The sequence below is a fragment of the Miscanthus floridulus genome, chromosome 8 (genome assembly GCF_019320115.1).
Source record: "Miscanthus floridulus cultivar M001 chromosome 8, ASM1932011v1, whole genome shotgun sequence".
Classification (NCBI taxonomy): Eukaryota; Viridiplantae; Streptophyta; class Magnoliopsida; order Poales; family Poaceae; genus Miscanthus; species Miscanthus floridulus.
The window spans coordinates 7967912-7983616 of NC_089587.1; the positions used below are offsets into that span (position 1 = coordinate 7967912).

Consider the following 15705-nt stretch of genomic DNA (forward strand, 5'->3'; position numbering starts at 1 on the left):
TATATGTATAGTTTATTTATTTATTTGTTTATTTTCTTTATAACAAAAATGCATTTCTTTCCCTTTCGTGACGAAATTTGAGTTCGGCACGAATGCACAGTGAAGTGACTCTAATCAAGGGACCAAGAACTGATCGTTGTTAACGAACATGAACATGTAAATCCTGTTGGCACCAGAATGGGGATCGACAGTGATCAATTGAGAACGAATCGAGAATTCAGATTAGTTGTACAGAGTACACAAGACTACATACCACAGTGCCACACCTTCTCAGAAACAAGTTTACAAACTCCAATGTGGACATGAGGATCCAAAGCTGAAAGCTCCTAGAGTATACAGCAATGCTCCCCTACAGAAAATCAGCTTTGCAGTGTTGCATGTTCTTTTTCTCTCTAAAACAAGTACTACTATATGAGATGTTAAACTGACGCCACCAGACCACACATGGCCTCACAGAAATGGCTATACGTTCAACAATTCTCATCTTCGTTGCCAACTATCTCAGGTTCTCAATAGCCTTTTTCTTTTCTTCTCCGAGGAAATCAACATGCATCATTTCTTCGCCTTCCTACCTCTCTTGGCAGGTTGGGTTTTCCTTGCGCCCTTTTTAGGGCCCTTTCCTGCCTTAGCTTTTTTCGGTGCCTTCCCCTGCATGTCACAGGAATCAGATTAGATTCCCATCAGGTGCATTATGATGTTGCAACAAGCATTGTTCTAAGTAAATAAAGTTTCTGTAGTTACATAAGCAGCCTGTTCGTTTCGGCTTATTCGCTCGTATCTGGCTTATAATTCACGGCTTGAACAGTGTTTTTCTCTCACACCAAACCAGCCAGCGGTACTTTCAGCCATGGCTTATAAGATCAACTTGTAACTTGTAAGGGCTACTATGAGAGAATAGCAACACACTAGCAGGTAGCAGCAGGGAAAGCTTAAGAAAACTTGTTGGTAGCATGTTTTACAACATTTTTTTGTTATGGTTCTGTGAAATGGTTACTTCATCGAACACAGCAACAGCAAGGAAGCATAAAAAAATAAGAACAGTGCTACTGCAAACGGCTCGTGCAAATTCCCGATAAACACATCCAATACAGAATTTGCAATCACTGCAAATCCGCAACACCACCTATTGGAAACTTCTGTATATAACAACTAGGATTCTAGCTATTCATAGTTGTAGGTTAGTTATTAGAGTCAAGAAAACACACCGCTGTTTTCTCTGCTTTCCTTTTGGTCTTTGCCTTAGGTTGACCTTCATCTTCATTGTTCTGATCATTTTGATTAGCCTGTGGTTCATAGAGTTTGTCACCCTCCTCGTCTGAATCAAATGTGAATCCATCAAGGGTACCTAAACAGATGATGGATCTTTAATATCAGAGAATAAAAATTGTAGCACAGGCTATCATCGTATAAATAATGGGACCATAGCTTCGTGAAAAGCCTGGTAGTTCCTCGTAGTGCAAATTAAAAAACTGAAGCTACAGCCACAAATGCCGATGCACCAAGAAATAGCTCAATCAAAGAACCATAAGAGCATGCCACTATTTACAAGTTTGCAGTATGCATGCCAGGTTTATACATTAGAGATGCTCTGGAGAAAAATTGAATTTATATTAGCCTGCACCCTGCAGTAAATGTTGGAAGTATGCACCTTCCATCATAGTCTCTGCTTCAAATAAATTGGACTGCGGTTCCAGTTGAATGAAGTCATTCATTATAGCCTCTATCTGCACAGAAATTGAACACAACCAAATTAACAAGCAGAAATGGCACACTAAATGCTCGAAATTATGACGCATATAAATTGACATGGTGGAGAGCTCAAATATGCAAGCAAAATTTAGTTTATAAACCTTTGCTTCTGACTGTCCCACACTCACCTGAAAGGAAAATACATCGAGGATTAAAAACTAACACAAAACCATAAACCTCTACATGGGTTTGGAACATGACTTACAACACAAAATGTCCTGGATGGAACTATAGTTGTTTTGTATATTGTTCCTGTATGAGTTGGAGAGAAGAAATAACTACATAAGATGCTCAAGTCTTGGAATATTGCACATATCAAGATTTAAGACAAGCTGGTTTCAAAGACAAAAAAAGGGCTGGTTTCAAGTCTTGGAATATTGCAAAGCTTCAGTACTGATATCTGGCCTTGGATATCCTTTGACAGATTACATCATTACAATTCAGTATCCAAAGAAGTACACAAAATGATAAATTACTTGATGGTACCTTTCAGGTCCAACAACAAATCCTGATTTCCAGTAGGACCATTTGAAACTACTATCCGCCCAACCGCACCAATATCTCCACTCAAATCTATCGAGTCACCATCACATTCAATCAATGCCTAGAAAGAAAACAAACAAACAGAACAAGGATTATAACTTGGGAAATATATTAATAAAATATAATTTTGGATATGCAGTCGGAATTTTCCAGGTATATGTTACAAGATAACAGGGAATGATAGATTCACCAAGTTATTCTCCAGAAGTCTAGTTGTTCACAGTTCCATTTAACACACAGATACACATTTAAGAAATAATAACCAAAAGTATATGGCTCTTTGGTACACTGCCGAAGCTCTTGAGATCTGGAGCTTGTTAGTTAAGTAGGCTGAGGCTTTTACCCATTGTGTTGTTCTCGCCGTCTTTTCAATTTCTCTGTGGCACATTAATTTTTCATTTTTCTCTTTTCAGATTTCAGATTGGGTTAACAGTTGTAAGCTAATCGTTTTTCCTCTATCAACTAAGGAAATAAAATGCAGCTCTCATGACGTCATTCGTTGTTCAAGCGGGAAAAAAGGTGTGTCTATTGTGTTTTAGTCCATGCTGCAACTGTTAAATCATTGTTCTCTCAAAGGGGACATACAATGTATCGTACACAAACAAGTATTTATGTCATGTCTCCTGATTGTACCTCTACACACTATATAACTTATTCCTTACACAGCAATGCTAAGAAGACATTTCTTCCGAAAATAAGAATATAAATATAACAAGGGGGAGATAACAGGCATGTTGATAACATTTTGTAGCAAATATAGAAATTTTAATGAGAGAGTGATCTCCATATAAGCAGTGCCTCTTAGAGTTGAGCATACCTTTGAACGTTGAACTTTATCAGGAAATATTAATGGTAACCTCTGGGAGACCTGGCATTTAGAGGAACATACACTCAATCAGAGAGCTGCAAATATATAATTGAAAATACCTAGAGCTTCACATCCAAATTTGAAGGAGCATGTAAAAGGATAAAGTGGAGAGATGGGTGAGTTGGCATCGTACAGAGTTTCCTGTGAGTTTATCTTGCATATCATCCTCAGCATCTCCGTCTTGATGTTCAACCATGAAACAGTATCACATGTCATTCCAAATCTGAGTGATAAGTCATCAATTATCAACTGAAATGGAAGTCATAAAGTGCCTTAGTACCTGCTTGGTCTGGACCAGCTTTTGTTCCAGCAACCTTTGTTTTTTTAGTCTTAGTTTGCTGAGCACCCTTTCTCTTGGCAGTGCTAAGTGAATCCTCTTCGTGATTATCTTCACCAGCCCTTGAAGGGCTGTGTCCCGCGGAAGCATCAGAACCAGATGAAAGTGTTACCATATCCTTCTTTGGAGTCTACAAAAAATATTATGTGACAAAATTAACTACTATCAGGATAGTGAGTTTAAAATATAGGACCAGTTTACAACTACTATGCCATAGTGAATTTTAAACAAAACATAACAGTTGCAATGTCTGATCATTAATATCACAATAGAAATTGAACATTAGAAAGATAAGGTCCCAAAATGTTGTCGCCAAAAACAGGTACAGATAATCTGTACAATAAAATGATGCCTGCACAGTTTCATTGATGGCCAAATTAGTAGTGCGAGCCTCTAATAGTACAGATGAAGCAAAAACACAATACCAGCCTAGTTACCAAGATAGCATGAATTGGAGACAGCAAATCTAAAACACTCAAATCCATACCGAGCGTCTAGGAGTATTAGCTTGTTTTTCATCCATGGTTGATCCCTCTGCATATTTGCCAAAAGAATCAATAAGCAACCATGTGATGAATACGGCTCAAAACTTTATGGAGTCGTGCCTCAGAATCTTTATAGTACTAAAATATACAGGTACGTTAGTTCTACCTTTTCTACTGCCAACGGTTTTTCTTCTAGTAGCTGCAGAGATTTTTCTTTTATTTTGTGAAGCACCATCTCTATCACCTGCATGATCTGGACTAGTCTGCTTCTCTCCTTTGTCTTGTTCTCTAGATGTACTGGTCCTTGTAGGACTGGCTTCAGGAGAGGAATCTGACCCAGAAGAAAGCATCACTGGTGCCACACTTGGTGCCTATGCTCCCAGAAAAACAATGTTTGAATCAACGGGGTAAGTGGTAACTGCTACATAATAGACTTATCTGAAGTATTGACTTTGGAACAAAAAACAGTTCTGGAAAGCTTAAGACAGAAGCTGATGTGAAGACAACTAATAGTAGCTAATAAGTTCTGCAAGAACAAGGTGCTAGGCTGCTAACTCTATCATAGTCAGTGGCACCAACTTAAAACTTAGAAGCTAGTACCATTATTGGCATTACTTGGTGGTATCAAGGTGGGCGACCACTGTTTAACAAAAGAGCATACGCATAGCTACTAACTTGCTTATACAAATGCACGAACAGAAAGAGCTCAAACCTACGAAGTCAGAAAGAGCAGGAACTTTCTTGAGTAGGACATGATTACATGAACCAATTTGTGGCACAGAACGAGTCCATGGGCACAAAGACACAGATCAATTGCTAGTACGACATTATTTATCTTCGTTTCCTTTACTTTAGAGTTTTAAATTCGCACATTTGAAAAGAAACAAATGGTGGAAATCCAAGGCAAGAGGTCGCATACGGGCGGGATTGTGCAAGTGGGGTGGAAATCCAAGGCAAGAGGTCGCATCTTGCATCCGGAACAGAAGATTTTGCTCCAAGAGGAATAAGAAAACTAGCTTACCCCAGCAGATGCCACGATTTAGCCATGGAGGCCAGAGCCTTGGCCTCAAGTGGAGATGGGGTAGAAGAGGGAGATGAAGCGAGATGGACCTGAAACGCGCGGAGCCAGTCAGGGTCATCTTCTTCCTCCCCCATGCTAGCTTCTCGGTTGCCGGATGATTTGGGTAGAGATCACGGGTGGCGGCGGCCGCTGGAGCCTGGAGCTGCGGGGGGGTCGCTGGATGGAACCGTGGAAGAGAGGGAGAGCACAGAGCAGGGGCGGGGGGGGATGCAGCCCTCCTCGTGGGCCTGATTCTAAGGGAGCGACTCTTCAGCCCAGGCAGCCCCCCTCGCGAGCCTAATTCTAAGGGAGCGACTCTTCAGCCCAGGCCCAAAAATCTCTATCCACCCTAGCAGCAGGAGTATTTGATATCGTTGAAAATGCGTATAAATATCATTAAGTCTGAATGGAAAAAATAAATCAAATAATCTATTTCTGGATAAAGCCTTCTATAGTAAAAAATCATGAGAATTGCTATAGCCATGCAATTAAGATTTTTTGCTAGATTTCTAGCTTTCTGAAGAGTGTATGTCTAGTAAAATTTCTAGCCTTCTATAATTTAGCACCCCTCCTAACCTATTTCTATATCCGACACTGCTCCTCCGTGCAGGATATATAAGTTCAGATGCGGCAACGGGTGAACGTCCCGGGGCTGCCAAAGTGCGAAATGAGGTTTGGACTACAAAACTTAACGGTGCAGTTAAATCCAAAGAGATGTCATTGGAGCAGCAATTTAAATAGCACAGTGCATTCTAGTTGTTGTTACAGTTTGATTTGACAACCATGCCCAAAAGGCCAAAAGCAGTAGGCATGTACTCCGAAACGAGTACTGTGCTTAACCTAGACTAGACGCCCATATTAGTGAGCAAAGTGTTCCAGCCCAAAAGAAACTTCATCCATGGTCATTGTTTCTAGTTATTAGCCACTAGATCAAGCCACATCTGCAGTAGAAAAGAAATATCATGAATCAGTTAATCAAGTACTCCCTCGTTTCAAATTACAAGTCGCTTTGACTTTTTTGGTTTATCCATTTTACCATGTATTTAGGCATATTATATATGAGACGCATAGTAAAATAGATGTATAACGTGCTGCTCGCTTTTGTTTGTTTCAATCAATCGCGTGCTGTGCGGCCGGCAGCGAAGGTGACAGCGGCGGCACCATCGAGCGCAGCAGTGCCGCTAGGGAGACCTCGATCTCGTGAGGTTCAGGCCCAGGCGCGGATGGCTGCGTTCACGGCCTCCTCGCGGGCAACTCCCACCGAGAAGCACTAGGCCGATGATCCTACCACGCGTTGCTCGCCGCTAATCGGCCTGTTCGCTTGCTGGTTTCTGAGCTGGATTGGGCTGGCTGGTGCTGGTTTGTTGTGAGAGAAAAACACTATTGACTGGCTGGTTTGGGCTGGCTGAAACCAACAAGCGAACAGGGGCCTCATTTGTTTGTTCAATATGGATCGGATGCATCTGTGTCTCGGAAAAAAAATGCATGCATCACCATTTCTGGAGAAAAAAAAACGTGTCCCAGTTGTGCCTGCGCCTCACAGCAGCTAGCCTTGAGCTGCTCTCAGCATGTGCCTAGTGTCGCCGCGCTCGCCGGCGGATCCACTATCGCCTCGATCCGCTCGGTGAGCGACTGAAACAAACAAGCGCAAGTAGCGCGTGGAAATTGAACGGTGACGATCCACAAACATCTACCTGGGCTAGGGCTGGGCTTGGACAGGGCATAGGGCTGGACTCAGATTAGACCCGTGGCAAAAATATTTAAAATTAATTACTAACTGCTTTAAGACCCGTGCAAACTTTTCAAGAGGACTACCGGAGCAAAACTCAGGAAACCCAAAATTGTGTGCTCCGATGCTTGCAAATCACTGCAGTTCAGGTAAAACAACATTGAGCTCCAAGAAGCGACAAAACAATAAATCCATCTTTGTGCTTGCATTTGGCATAACTTTTGGAGGGATTGCCATCCTATTCTTGCTAGCTAGCTTGCTTCTTTTTCTTCTTCAAGAGTACAAATTTCATGAACAAAAATAGGAGCAACAATGAGAATGCCATACGAGGAATGCCGTCCAACCTCAATTCAGAGCAATCCTTGGTGATGGTTTCAAGAGACAAGGGAGAAACCAAATAAGCTCACATTCACTGACTTGGTGAAGGCTACATATAACTTCAGCAAGGAGAATATCATAGGCTGTGGAGGTTATGGGCTAGTCTTCAAAGCTACACTCTCTGACGGCTCCAAGGTCGCCATAAAGAAACTTAGCAGTGAAATGTGTCTGATGGATAGGGAATTCTGTGCAGAAGTTGATGCACTCTCCATGGCGCATCATGACAATCTCGTGTCACTCTGGGGTTATTGCATCCAGGGAAATTCGAGGTTCCTCATATATTCCTACATGGAGAATGGAAGCCTGGATGATTGGCTCCACAACAGGGATGATGATGCGAGTTCATTTCTTGAGTGGCCGAGGAGGCTAAAGATTGCACAAGGAGCAAGCCAGGGTTTGTCATACATCCACAATGTGTGCAAGCCTCACATTGTTCACCGTGGCATCAAGTCCAGCAACATCCTACTGGACAAAGAATTCAAAGCCTATGTTGCGGATTTTGGGCTATCCAGATTGATCCTTCCCAACAAAACACATGTCACGACTGAGTTGGTAGGCACTCTCGGTTACATCCCCTGAGTATGGGCAAGGGTGGGTGGCTACTCTGAGAGGTGATATGTAGAGTTTTGGGGTAGTCCTGCTTGAACTGCTCACAGGCCAGCGCCCTATTCCAATCTCATTTGCATCAAAAGAACCCGTCCAGTGGATATGGGAGATGAGATCAGAAGGAAAACAGATTGAAGTTCTGGATCCAACAGTACGGGGCACAGGGTATGAGGAGCAAATGCTGAAGGTGCTTGAAGCTGCTCGCCAGTGTGTCAACCGTAATCCAGCCATGAGGTCAATTAGTCGATTTAATAAAATTTAATAATTACTGCAAAGTCTGCATACAAACTCTGAAAAAGATTATAATAATCTATGAAAAGAACGTTAGAGATGTCTCACTAATAAGAAAAAAATTACAAAACAAAATTTCTTTGAATAGAATATATTCCATTCCCCCGTTTAGATGTAGATATTGGAGCCTAGACTTTGGAATTGGAATCAAGTTTCCTCAACGCTGTCGTGGAATTGAGATTTGGCATTGGAGACCCATTTCCTTGAACTATAACGGGAAGGGGCCTATACCAATACAGAGACGGACCCTCTGTATTGAGTGGAATTGGGGCCTCTTCCCGGTGGCTGGCAGCGCTAGCGCCCTCTTCCCTATGGCCGGCAGCGCTCGCGCCCTCTTCTCCGTCATCGATGGCGCCAGCGCCCTCTTCCCCGTCGTCGGCGGCCAACACCCCTCTTCCCCGTGGTCATCCCCTTCTTCCCCATCTTTGCCGCCTGCCGAGATCCGTCATGGTCGGTCGAGCTCCCCATCGGCGCCTCCTTCCCCATGGCTGGTCAAGCTCCTCCATGGCAGCCTCGCTCCCTCTCTCCCCTATGGCAGCCTCATTCTCTTCCCCCCCCCCCCCCCCCCTCCCCCGGCGGCCTCGCTCCCTCCCTCGTCCCTCTGTCTTGCTCGCCATGCCTAGGGTCGAGCTCCCCCATGGTGACCTTGCTCGCTCTCCCTGCTGTTGGCGAGCCGCCGAGGTCGAGCTCCCCCCATGGCCATGCCCCGGAGATGGGACGAGCTCCTTCTGCCGTGTGAGAAAGTTTCAATTCTATTGTTTTGCATCCAAACAGGTATTCGATTTGAGCTACTTGCTAAGATTTCAAAAAGCAATTCAATGGTCATCTAAACAATAATATTCGAATTGTGGCCATTTCAATACTACGACAACTTTGTATTGAAACCAATTCAATTCCAACCCCCTCAATATCTTAATCAAAACGGATCCTATGAGTTTTTTTTTCTATAGACATCACAGCCATAAACTTATCCACTACTTTACGTATAAAGCAAAATAACAAAGATCCTGTTGTGATGACCTCGACGAATATGATTTGAGAACATGCATATCTAATTATCCATATATAGTATTCCTACTTTCGGGATAAGATGACGCCAAACTCTCATAGGACCAAGGCCACGTAGTAGCTGATAATGTTAGGCCTTAGATTCAGCCTGTAAGGTTTTGGGGGCGTCAATCGGATGTTACACGTGATGTCGTATATGGTGTTTGGATACTAATAAAAAAACAAATTACAGAATCTGTCAGTAAACAACGAGATGAATTTAGTAAACATAATTAATCGATCATTAGCACATGTGATACTACAACACTTATTGTCAAATTATGGATTAATTACGCTTAAAAGATTCATCTCGCCAATTAGTCGCAAACTGTACAATTAATTATTTTTTAAGTCTATATTTAAAACTTCATGCATTTGTTTAAATATTCGACGTGACAGGTCGTAATGTTTTGGGGTGGGCTAAACAAGGGCTTCCTCTCATTAGGCCGGCCACGATCGTGAACCCACGTAGAAACATACATGTCCGTCGGGTGGGCATGTTTTTTAAAAAAAATCTAACCGACGTCAGTCTCGGACCAGGCTCAAAGCGACCCAAAAAAAAAACCCTCAGGCACAGGCAGGAGCATAATGCGGCGAATGGGCGCATTGAAGCCGGCGTCGGGATCGTATCTGACCAACCAAACCAGAACCCTTGCGCCTACCTACCTGACGGCGACGTGATAAACTGATAAGTAACAGGTGAGAAGAGAAGCAGTAGAAAAGAGTCCACTCCCAACTCCCGAGCAAGAGTCTGCTGGCGTGCCGGAGGCCTTTGTAATGCTTCTCCAATTTCTCTATTCTTACTTCTTCCCCAATCCTTCTTCAATTTCTCCCCAATTCTTCCTCTAACCACCTCCATTGCTTACAGAGTCGTAGCGGAGCGGAATGATCCCTCGCACTCGATCGATTGCCAGCGGAGACCGGAGGATGAGGGTTGGTGACGGAGACGGAGACGGCGGCGGCGCGCACTTCGTGTTCGCCTACTACGTCACCGGCCACGGCTCCGGGCACGCCACCCGCGCCCTAGAGGTCCGCCCCTCCCTCCCTCTCGACTCCTCCGCCCGCTTGCGGCTTACCTGCCTGGTGCGGTGGTGCCCGCGCCTGATCCCTTCCGTCCCGTTTTCTGACCCTGCCTGGGTCCCTCCTCTATCCTCTCCCCTCGCAGGTGGTGAGGCACATGCTCGCCGCGGGGCACGACGTGCACGTGGTCACCGCCGCGCCGGAGTTCGGGGTCACCACCGAGATCGCCTCTTCCAGGCTCCACATCCGCAAGGTCGAGCAGGTCGTGCTCGACTGCGTCGCCGTGGAGCCCGACGCCCTCACCGTCGACCGCTCCGCCTCGCTGGAGAAGGTTTTTTTTCGTTCCCTTCGCACGCATAACTCCCTTCGCTTCTCCTAGTTCTGACGATAAGTTGCGCCGGCGGAGTGCAGGCTGTGGTGCCCCGGGCCTCCATCCTCCAGAGGGAGGCAGAGTGGCTTAAGTCCATCGATGCCGACGTCGTGGTACTAATAATAATACTACGATCATGACGCTTCTGTTTATCATCTAGGCATATGTCTGAACATTTGTTCAACTTTTTCAGATGTTGCAACCATGGAGTGCAGGTCTGCAGGTTTCGGATGTTGCTATGGGCATGAAGGGAAGTGCAGAGAGTGCTGTTGCTTCTTTGCTCTCCGACTGGGAGGTACTCAGCTGCCTGTAGTCCGTGCCAAATTATTGTTCTTCTCCATACTAGACTGAAATGTGAATTCTGATAGTCGCCGCAGGTGGTGCGTGGTCGGGAGGAGACTCCTTCGCCAAGACCACCCTCCAAGCGCCGCCGGGGAAGAAGTTTACCTCCAGCATCAACACCAGTGCTAGGTGCTCGTCAAAAAAGGAGTAGCAGCAGTCCTCCTTCTCAAGATCGCGCAAGACGTGAGACGACTTTGCTGAGTATCTCTTTTGAGTACCTCTTTAACATGGATTTGATAGAGAACTATCATTTCAAGGACAAGAATTATGCATTCGTTGCACTATATGCACCAATATTTGAAAAGTACACTGAATTTTTTTTGGGGAAAAAAAAGAACTCACAAAATCCAAGAAAGAACATCTCTATTTCTGCAGTTTTATCCCATATCAGTGACACATAGATGTAGACAACTTAAACTAATTTGATGCATGCAATTGAGTAGCTAATGTCGTTATTCATGACATAGTTTAAGTACTGGTGGATTTTTTTTGTGAAGGAACAGGAGAGGTTTGAAACCTCTACTGAAATATATTAAAATAGATTTTGTTGTTGTTGATCAATACTACTTACTTATTGTGACAGTATGTCCATAAATGTTTCTTGTTGTTGTATATAGGAAATGATATCTCAACTGTGGCATGATGTTGGTTGAGGTGTTTACATTCCTGTTGCATAATATTTGTCTTTGCTGTTTATGTCACTGCATGCTTCATGCTTGTGTTTATTTGTTTCATGATCTGAACCTTTTATCTTTTTTTTGTTATTCAGGTAAGGATAAAACAATGGCTTCTGCAGAAGTTCGTCTCACTCCAATGGCTGTGTTTTGGGATATTGAGAACTGCAAGGTTCCCAAGGATTCACAGGTAGAAGATATATCCAAGAATATTAGAAAGGCTCTGAGTATGAATACTGCTGTAGATTCAGCAACAACAACAATTCAGGCGTATGGGGCTGTTCCTGCTTCAATCAGGGAGGGACTTCAAAGAACTGGAGTCAGACATGTTGATATCCTCAATAGAAGAAAAGATGCAGCTGATAAGCTTATCCTGGTTGATATGTTCTGCTTTGCATATGACAATCCCGCACCGGCATGTATGTTGCTGATATCTGGTGATGCGGACTTTGTGCCGGCAGTGCGCATGCTCGTCGAGCGTGGGTACACCATTGTGATTGCTATCCCGTCTCAAGGTACTGCCGCCTCAGATCTCACTAGTGCCGGGACTTACACGTGGGACTGGCCAAGCCTTGCACGGGGTGAAGGTATTGTGATCCGTAGGTCCTTACCTGTTGATGTTGAAGTCTTGAAGACTGAAATGATCCAGCTGTTTAAATCAAATGGTGGATATATTGAACTTGGCCATATTCACTCAGAGTATACCAAGATGTTTGGCAAACAGATCAAGTTATCAGACTACAATGCTCCTAAGCTAGTTGATCTTTTCGTGATGCTGGGTGACCCTTTCTCTGTCTTTGAGAGAAAAATGGTTTTACTGGATATGCAATCTGACCAAGCCAGCACAAGTAAGTTGCTTGTTGCAAACACCACCACCGTTTACTCTTTTCTGTTGTCTTATGTTCTATGGTTATTTACTGCTAACTGCCACTCCACACTCCACATATGTAATGGTGATACCCGTGTCTTATGTTTTCAGATGTCACAGCAGTTGGTTCTTCTGAATTGCCGGCTTCGTTAGCCGAGGATTTATTTGTCAACACGGAGGAAGATCCTTATGTCCCTGTTGAGGATAAAGATGTTGAAGCTGTGATCGTTGGAGCCGGCAGCCAGGAAAATGAGCCAAATGAGCGGCGCATCAACAAGACTGTCTTCATCGGCAAGAACCTCAACCAAGAACTGGAGAAGGGCTTCAAGGATTGACTATTGAAGAAATAGATGGGATGGATCTCCAGTTACATGATTTTGTGCTTTGTAGCTACATGATTTTGTGCTTTGTAGCTTCTGAATATCCTTGAACGTGAGCGGGCAGCCTGAGCAACCCGGGTAGATGAGGCACAGGACAGGACACTTAACAGGCTTGTAGGAATTTGAATTCGTAATATGTTTCAGAGCTATCAAATAGGAAGTAAAGAACAAAGTAGAGCCACTCAACAAAAACTGTATATGTAAATTGATGCTTTTAAGATACTATTTTAGCATTCTTATATGCTATCATTAGGCTGAAGAGAACTCCAAATTTCAGAGACTAATAGCAGTTTAGTTTCAGTAGTAGTTTGTTACATTTTACTAGACTAGAACGGGGAGCTTTTTCTAGGTGAAACATGGGATAAAGCAAAAGTGACGACTGTGTTATGACTTGTGAGATATTTGAACTAGGCATATTTCATCTGGAATTGCTAAACAAGGTATGTTGCATCAATAAATTTGCTAATAAGATATATGTAACTTTTTGCTACTTCCTTTAAGCTGTTCAGAATATAGATGCAGCAACTGCACAGTTGTCATCAAATAACTTTCCAAACCAAACCATACTCGCAAAGGGTTGCAAAACATAGATCATAGGGAAAAAACATTGAAAAAACTACTTTGACTAATTCTCAATTATCTTTTGGTGGTCTTCTTTTAGTTGAGTTCTTTACCTTCATAATAATAGCATCCAAATTCCAAAATATGATAACATTATCAAAAGAACTGATTGACAAGTAATGCTCAAACTACCAAGAAAACATCTGGTAAAAGATTAACTAGAAACAGAAATATAGAAGTTAACCAAATATTACAAAATTGTTAATACGGTTATCCTGGTCTAGTAACAAGCAAACATACATGGCATCATTTTATCACAGATAGCCTTTCAGCAGTTACAGTGAACTAGAAACATGAGCATATTGAAAACTGCTTCGACAGAAGATATTCTAGCACAAGCAATAACAAGCACAGACGCTGTCAGGCGTCTAACTGACACAGCTAGTACACACTGGATCACATAGCGCTTATTTGCTTTCAGTGATGATCCAGGAAAATGGAATGAATCACGTTGTATATCATCGGGATATCTTGCAAATGTCCTCGTATTCGACAGCCCTGAGAACCTTCCCATCATAGAGGCCTTTCTCAACCTGCACTTTTGCACAGAATTTCTCAGTGTCCACTGAGAGCAACCTGGCATTTGACCCCCGATAAGCCCCATTTACTATACGCACCAGTCAGCCAATCTGAGGGATCACGGTCTCAAGCTCATCTTGGTCGACCCTGAGAACATGCTTGCTCTCCAACATCTCAATCTCCCCAACATATTTATCGATAACTTTCTTTACCACCCCTTTCTGCTTGTAGTACCCCTTCTCTGCCAATGACTTCCTCATCACCTTGACCACAATCCCAGGGCACAGCCAGTAGTCCTTCCTATTGCTCCTCTCCTTGGCCTTCTCCTCCTCCTTCATCAGCTCGTCCAATGCTGACCTCCTTGCCTTTGCTGCCTTCACATCCTTTCCCTTCTTCTTGGCCACCTCATCCTTCTCCTTCTCTCCGGTACCCAAATCATCCTCTTCGTCGAAACCAAATTTCACCTTCGGCTTATCCTCAAAAGGATTAACCTTGCGGCCAAGCTCAATGACACCCTGCACTTTGACAGGACCACTTTCTTATCAGATTCCCAGCAACTGGTGCGCTTCCTCAACCAGCAAGACCAATCCCACCCACCAGATTGGCGGATCAAATTCCTCACCCACTTATTTACCAACTGCTCGGTTCGCAGACGCGCCACCATTCTCAAGATTAGCAGGAACCTCAACACTACTGCTGACAGTCTTGCCAGACAGGCCTTCTCAGAAGCTGCTACTACTTTTCAGCATGTATGCTCTTATTTGTATCAAGGTCATCAGTGCACTCTAGCACAGGCACTGCACTCTGTAAACTTCCAGCATGTAACATTACTCTCAGCTAAATGCTGTTAATATATCCCCGTTTGTTGTCAAAAAAAAAAAACTTGGGCCCTGGCACAGCCTTCTGAAGCGCAATTGCAATCTTCCCAGTTGCCTTGCTTGCCTCTTTCGAGCCATCCTCCAGCTCCTCCCCATCATCATCTGAACCTGAATACTCTCCTTCACTGCCGGACTCAGGCTCGTCCTCGGCAGCATCACCATCATCGGGTTTGGCTAAGGACTTGTGCCCACGCTCAATCTGGCGGGCGATCATGCGCTCCTGGCGCTCGTCCTCAGCCATGTCCGGCTTGATCCTCTTGCGCTTGAGGCGGTCCTTGACGGCCTGCTCCGAGTCACGGTCGATGTAGGTCATGAACCACCCCTTGGGCGTGTCCTCGACCTTGCAGTAGCCCTCGCCCGAGGAACTTGACGAACTCGGTGAGCGTGGCCCAGCGCGTGGAGTTCATGTGGACGTTGTGCCGGTCGGCGATGTACTCGTTGTAGACGACGGTGGCGGCGACGCGGGAGTGGCGGTGCGCGCGGCGGATGATGGAGAGGAAGGACTCGAGGAACTCCTCGGAGAAGCCCTCGACGACGCGGTCGGGCGCCATGCTGAACACCTGCATCTGCCGCTGGTGCGACTCTGACATGCAGTGGCACTTGAACCCGTTCTCGTCGCGGCACTGCTTCTGGCACATCTGGCAGTACCACCGCAGCTTCTGCAGCCCCTTCGCCTTGATCCGGTTCGCGATCGCCTTCGGCGTCAGGAACTCGTGCTTCCCCATCGCGCGGGAGAGGCCCCTGCCGCACAAGCAGAAGGAGGGGAATTACAAGTAGGAGAAGGGGGGAGTACGTTAGTCCAGGAGACGGACGCGAAGCAACGAGGAGTAGATTTTTTTTTTTATGATGGAGAGCGGCGGTGGCGGCCGGAGAGGGCGGCGGCCTGAACGGATTGGGGATCGAGTGGATTTGGCCGATTGGGGCGAGGGCTTTGTTTGGA

The 15705-nt window shown here is 44.6% G+C and overlaps 2 protein-coding genes and 2 pseudogenes across 5 annotated transcripts; 2 read left to right on the forward strand and 2 right to left on the reverse strand.

The window, feature by feature from the left end:
* Positions 1-198: 198 nt before the first annotated feature.
* Positions 199-5254, reverse strand: LOC136471044 (DNA-binding protein BIN4-like). Of its 2 annotated transcripts, none has more exons than XM_066468785.1 (12): positions 5093-5254; positions 4149-4353; positions 3985-4031; positions 3441-3627; positions 3294-3340; positions 3110-3160; positions 2236-2353; positions 1955-2001; positions 1851-1877; positions 1649-1724; positions 1206-1345; positions 199-648 (listed from the first exon to the last, which is right to left on the reverse strand). In XM_066468785.1, the coding sequence occupies exons 1-12, from the start codon at positions 5135-5137 to the stop codon at positions 553-555; spliced, it is 1086 nt and encodes a 361-aa protein (XP_066324882.1). In that variant the 5' UTR covers positions 5138-5254; the 3' UTR covers positions 199-552. The 2 variants fall into 2 exon arrangements, with proteins under 2 accessions (XP_066324882.1, XP_066324883.1); XM_066468786.1 differs by having other exon boundaries at positions 5004-5135.
* A 1641-nt stretch (positions 5255-6895) lies between these two features.
* Positions 6896-8017, forward strand: LOC136468516 (tyrosine-sulfated glycopeptide receptor 1-like; annotated as a pseudogene).
* A 1719-nt stretch (positions 8018-9736) lies between these two features.
* Positions 9737-14325, forward strand: LOC136475627 (uncharacterized). Of its 3 annotated transcripts, none has more exons than XM_066473158.1 (8): positions 9737-9867; positions 9962-10122; positions 10259-10444; positions 10525-10596; positions 10677-10778; positions 10852-11008; positions 11595-12347; positions 12479-14325. In XM_066473158.1, the coding sequence occupies exons 2-8, from the start codon at positions 9979-9981 to the stop codon at positions 12700-12702; spliced, it is 1638 nt and encodes a 545-aa protein (XP_066329255.1). In that variant the 5' UTR covers positions 9737-9867; positions 9962-9978; the 3' UTR covers positions 12703-14325. The 3 variants fall into 3 exon arrangements, with proteins under 3 accessions (XP_066329255.1, XP_066329257.1, XP_066329256.1); XM_066473160.1 differs by having other exon boundaries at positions 10861-11008; XM_066473159.1 differs by lacking the exon at positions 9737-9867 and having other exon boundaries at positions 9874-10122.
* LOC136475629 (KIN17-like protein) lies at positions 13523-15701 on the reverse strand (annotated as a pseudogene).
* Between the last annotated feature and the right edge of the window lie 4 nt (positions 15702-15705).